Raw genomic sequence first — 6064 nt, forward strand, 5'->3', positions numbered from 1 at the left:
AAACTGGTTTGGACCACACCCACATGCCCAAGGTTTAAGTAAGAGATATACGTAGCTCTGGGCACAGTTAATAAACAAGACATGCTAATCAAACCAGTGGAAAGTAATGACCAGAAAAGGCTGAGAACTACCCACAAGTGGCTGGCTGCTGACAATGACACTGGTGAGGCTACAGCAGCATCTGAGGCTGGGGGCACATAAACTGGTTCAGCAATCATTACTCCCCAGGATCTAGACTCTGAAGTCTAGAATAAGACAGGCATGTTGGAATCCAGCTCTGCCTCTTTCCATTTGGAGATTCTTTGACGTCTCTTGGCTCTCTGGGCATTATCCCTTCACACATAAAATGGGGATTAAGTAGTGTCTATCTAGCAGAGATGAAGAGTGAGGGAATACACAGAGAGTGACGAGCACAGTGCCTGGCACAGGGGGAGACTCAGTAGGTATTAGTTATCATTATCATTCATATATAAGAACCTCAAAAACATTCACTCCTTCTATTGCAGTAGTTTCATCCTTGAATTTATAAGAAAAAAATTTCAGAAGAGTAAAGCTAAATCCATGAAAATGTTCGCCACAGGGATAGTAATAAAAAGTAGAAAATGACTAATTATATAACACAATGTTTCCATAAATTATAATATATTCAGCATTTATATTAACCTGGTATTACAAATAACTCCAAAGCCTACGTGCAAAGGAAACCATTTATATAAAAAACAAAAGAAAAACCTAACATACCCTATGAAGCTGTGTCTCTATAAAGTATATACATATGACAAACTCTAAAAGGCAAGCCAAACATGAGATCAGCTGCTATATCCTGACAGTACATGGTGAGTTATTGTTCTGTTTATTAAAATGTTTTTATCACACATAAAAGAAAGTATCTAAATAAAAGTGCACTAGAGCCCACAAGCCTATGTGCAGCAGATCTACACACAAGAGCCCAGGCAGTGCTCTTCCCCTGGGGGACAAAGGCCCTCTCTAGGTGGCTGCTTTGCTCAGACTTAAGCTGCCAATTCCGACAGTAGTGGGGGAGGAGGGGCCACTCACTGTGAGGACACGACAGGGTTCTCCCAATGCAGCACCCGGTAGGCTGCTTCGCAGGTACAGCACAGGCGACTCAGGAAGGCCTCCAGCTGGATCAAGCTGCAGACAGAGAGGCTTGGGTAAGTAGGCAGGCCCTGCCCCACCCGCCTGCAGGGCTGGACATTAGCCCTAGAGATGCAGAGCCTGGGAATCTCCTCAAACACACTAGAGCACACTGGAGAGAGCTTGGGAGAAGAGAGCCTGGCCAATCCCCACCGGAGGTACATTTCAGTCCCCTTTTCAAAGCCCCTTGCTGAGATGGAAACAGCTTCCTGCTTTGGTCTCTTCCTAGCTGTTGATGTCAGGCAGGCTACTTAACTTTTCCAGGGTTGCAGTTTCCTCACTATAAAATGAGGAACAGCCTACCCACATCACAGGTACATAGCAACTAGGAGGATAAATAGCAGGATGTAAATCAATGTTTCTCCACCTGGAACGTGACACAGTCACTCAGGGAGTAGTTTTTTATTTTTGTTTTTATTTTTTTTGGCAGTTTTACGGCCAGGGCCAGGTTTGAACCCGCCACCTCCGGTATATGGGGCCAACGCCCTACTCCTTGAGCCATAGGCACTGCCAATAGTTGTTATTTTTAAACATGGATACACCCCAGAAGCCATGACCACATTCTGCACCCAGATTCGGGTTTCTGAAGGCTCCCTGGAGAAAAGGCTGATTCTAGGGCTGATACAGGGAAGTGTAAGATGAATTTGAACATCTTGTTGTACTATAAAGCAAGGGAGTACTCAAAAATGAATGGGGCTACACATGGTGCACACCTATAATCCTAGCTGCTTGGGAGGCAAAAAGATTCCTTGAACCCAGGAGTTCAAGAACAGCCTGGGAAATACAGTGAGACATAATTTCTGGGAAAAAAAAATTATTTGCAAAGAACACAGGAGCCAGCTCAAAAAGAGGTCCTATTGGCTAAAACTTTGAGATCAAAATAAATAATGACAATAACAGATTATGACTCATTGAATAAAAATCTATGAGTTCATACTAATAATAAAGAAATAAGAAAAAGCTTTCTTACGGTAGGCCAGTTGAAAAATGTAGATGGAATAATTAGAAAATCAGCTTTGTAGCCAGGCACAGTGGCTCACACCTGTAATCCTAACACTTTGGTTGGCCAAGACAGGAGGACTGCTTGAGCCCAGGAGTTCAAGACCAGCCTAGGCAACGGCAAGAACTCATTTCCATAAAAATATTTTAGAATTAGGGCAGTGCCTGTGGGTCAGTGAGTAGGGCGCCGGTCCCATATACCGAGGGTGGTGAGTTCGAACCCAGCCCTGGCCAAATTGCAACAACAACAAAGTAGCCGGGTGTTGTGGCCGGCACCTGTAGTCCCACCTACTCAGGAGGCTGAGGCAAGAGAATCACCTAAGCCCAAGACCTGGAGGTTGGTGTGAGCTGTGAGGCCACAGCACTCTACCAAGGACAATAAAGTAAGACTCTGTCTCTTAAAAAAAAAAAAAAAATATATATATATATATATATATTTTAGAATTAGCTGGGTATGGTAGTGCATGACCATTGTCCTAGGAAACTGAGGAAGGAGGGTCAGAAGCTTTAGGTTGCAGTGAGCTATGATAACACACTAGCCTTGTTCTTAGGAAACACATGCTGAAGTATTTGGGGTAAACAGGGATGATATTTCAAATGATTCAAGAAAAAGAAAATAATGTATACATATGGTGAGACAGATAAAGCCAATGTGGCAAAATCTGAATAACTGTTTTGCCTGGGCAAATACGAACTCACATAGTTGTTCTCCTTGCAATGTTTCTTTAAGTTTAAAATTATTTCAACATTAAAAAGTCTTTTTTTTGAGACAGAGTCTTACTTTGTCACCCTCGGTAGAGTGCCGTGGCATCACAGCTCACAGCAACCTCAAACTCTTGAGCTTAAGTGATTCTCTTGCCTCAGCCTCCCAAGTAGCTAGGATTACAGGAGCCCATGAGCCCACTACAACAGTCAGCTATTTTTTGGTTGCAGTTGTCATTGTTGTTTAGCAGGCCCGGGCTAGGCTCGAACCTGCCAGCTTTGGTGTATGTGGCTGGCATCCTTACTCACGGAGCTATGGACGCCAAGCCAAAGAAGTCTTAAAAAAAACAGATAGCCAGGCCCCACTCTGGAAAACTGACTCAGAATTTCTGAGGCAAGATCCAGGTATCTGTTTATAACTTTTCTTATTTCTACACAGAGCCTGGTCCAGGGAAGGGATGAGTAAATGCCCACTGGCACTGCAGCTGTTACAGTTAATTATCCAACAGTCTTCAAATGCTTCCTCTATAAAGTACTGTCATAGTTAGGAAGTTACTCCACAGTGATGATGACTATGTTTACTGAACACTCCTGGGTACCAGACACTCATTCCTCTTCACACTGACCCTATGAGTAAGCACTATCATCATCCCATTTAACAGATGAAGAACCTAAGGCACAGGGGGCTAAGGAACTTGCCCAATGTTATACAGCAAGTAAACAGAAGGGCCAGGACTGGAACTAGGTGTTGGTTCATACATGCATGTGCTTAGTCAAGACCCTAAACCACCTCTCTCCTGGAAAGAATACAAACTATGAAATAAGCTAGAACTGGATTCTCATCCCAGCTTGGTCACTTTCTAGCTATGTAAGCCTTCTCCTCCATCCAAAAATGGAGGAACCAATAAAAAGACATGTAAATATATGAACCAATAAAGTAACATCTGTGGTTTGCCTAATACAATGTCTGGCACACACAGCAAGTAGTTAGTGTGGTGGCCACTCTGACTGTTATAACTAACAGGTTTGTTCCTCTCCTTCCCTGGTCTCCCTTCCATACTTACAAGCTTTTCACCTCAGCCACAGCCTCAGGGCGAGACATGCGAACTTTCTGCAGGTCCTCCTGCCTCACGCTGTGATACTTCCTCCGCATCAGCTCCAACTCGGGCAGCCGTGCCCGGCAAACCTCCTGAAGGTAGCCCAGCAGGGCGGGTACCGAAATCACCAGGGCTCCTACTGAGCACCATGCCCCTGCAGGGACCAAGAACATTGCAGGTGACTCAGGCAGGCAAGGTCCAGGAGCCTGCACACCCACGTGCCCACCACCTGAAGGCTTTCCCTGCTCCCTGTGTGACATAGGATCTCACGCCCACTCTCCAGCCCCCTCAATCCAGCTGCATTTGTTCATCACATGACAGATCATGGGCATGTCCATTGTCTCCTCTACTGATCTAAGCAGACTCTTGAAAGCTGGGACTTTGTCTCAGCTAGCACATCACATAGGCAGCTAATGGTGGGGGGCCTGACTGCTGGGAGCTCCTGATGACTGGCCACTAAGGCAGACTGGAAGCCTTTCCTTTGGCTTTTAAGATACCACAGACCATGGCTGGGCACCTGTAGCTCAGTAGGTACGGCTCCAGACACATGCTCCAGGGCTGGTGGGTTCAAACCCAGTCCGGGCATGCTAAACAAAAAAATATAAATAAAACAGCTGGTGGTTGTAGCAGGCACCTATAGTCCCAGCTACTTGGGAGGCTGAACCAAGAGAATCACTTGAGCCCTAGAGTTTGAGGTTGCTGTGAGCTATGACGCCATAGCACTCTACCAAGGGTGACAAAGTGAGACTCTGTCTCAATTAAAAAAAAGATACTACAGACCAATGTGGCTTGAGAAATGATGAGGTTGAGATAAAATTCAAAGAAGGAACTTCTTCCGTGTAACATGAAACCCCAATAGCAAGCCCATAATAAATGCTTATTAAATATCTGTCATACGAACATATGATTTACTCTAGAAACATATTCCAAAAAATCTAATACCCTGGGAAGTTTTGATCAGGCAAAGAGGAGTCCAACTAAGTAACAGAGAATGAGATCTTGTGTGATATGAGTTTATTTTCAACCCACTGAATCCTTATCTCCAGAAGAAACAAAGGAGACCCTTAAGAAATGAGCTCAATATTAGAATACATGAGTAAAGGACTAGATTCTCAGAACATTCTGTCCCAGACCCTTCACTCATTTTCCCTGAGAGTGTTGGCTTTTTCTATAGCTTATCTGCCAGTTCCAACCACAGTAAGGTCTGGGTCACAGCATATACTATAATAGAGGGTCTACAGGAGATCCTACTGGCAAATAGCCCCACAGACACCCACCTGACCACATTTCCACCTCAAAGCCTTTGTCCCAGTCCTCACTGCTTGCTGCTAACTGCCCAGTAGTCCTACCAGGCTTGTTTGCTGAACCGGAGGAAATCAACAGATATGGCAAAGATCCTGATCAGCTCATCCTAGTACCCTTACCCCATGTCATGTCCCCAAATGATTCCTGAATCATAATAATGACTCCTGAATTAGTTTGGAAACCAGAATGGAAAAAGGTCAATGTATTAGCAGTCAAGATGGAAGCAATAATAACAAAGATAGCAGCTTTATATGTCAGCTACTTATTCTGTGTCAGGCACCATGCCAAGTGTTAGACTATCTCATTCCTCACAAATACTCTAGGAGGAAAGTACCATTATTAACCTCTCTTTAGAGATGAAGAAAATTAGGCCTTAGCAGAGAGGTTCAATACTTTGCCCAAGTCATACCAGGCAGCTCAGCCTGGACATCTCTGGAGCCTGTTTCCTGATACCAAACAGACACAGGGAGGTCTACTCCAGGGCCAAATGAACAGCTCCCTCCGGCAGGGAAGAGCCTTGGTGCTCTCCCCCCACACCCATTCACTGCCCTGCAAGCAATTCTTACCCTCATTCAAAGTGAGGAACAAGACGTTGAGGCCCAGGCAGGTCAGCAAGGAACACAAAGGCATCTGCCACCTACAACACAGAGAGTCCTAGTCACTATAGCAAGTGCTCTTCCAGTTGGGGAGGGGCCATGCGGGAAGGGGAGAACAGCACAGGCAGGGCACCAAAACCAGAAGTGGCCTGGGGCTTGGCGCCTGGGGCTCAAGCAGCTAAGGCACCAGCCACATACACCTAAGGTGGC

General features: G+C 45.2%; 1 protein-coding gene across 2 annotated transcripts in view; it reads right to left on the minus strand.

Moving 5' to 3' along the window:
* The window catches only part of ZFYVE27 (zinc finger FYVE-type containing 27), a 25005-nt gene that overhangs the window by 12312 nt on the left and 6629 nt on the right, over positions 1–6064 (minus strand). For both annotated transcript variants that reach the window (XM_003787288.3, XM_012803663.2), the window contains exons 3-5: positions 5825–5895; positions 3921–4107; positions 1057–1152 (exon numbers count right to left, since the gene is read on the minus strand). In XM_003787288.3, the coding sequence (XP_003787336.1) occupies positions 1057–1152; positions 3921–4107; positions 5825–5895 (354 nt within the window). The remainder of the gene's footprint in view (positions 1–1056; positions 1153–3920; positions 4108–5824; positions 5896–6064) is intronic.

The sequence above is a fragment of the Otolemur garnettii genome, unplaced genomic scaffold, assembly GCF_000181295.1.
Source record: "Otolemur garnettii isolate 467f Iridium unplaced genomic scaffold, OtoGar3 scaffold00021, whole genome shotgun sequence".
Taxonomy (NCBI): Eukaryota; Metazoa; Chordata; class Mammalia; order Primates; family Galagidae; genus Otolemur; species Otolemur garnettii.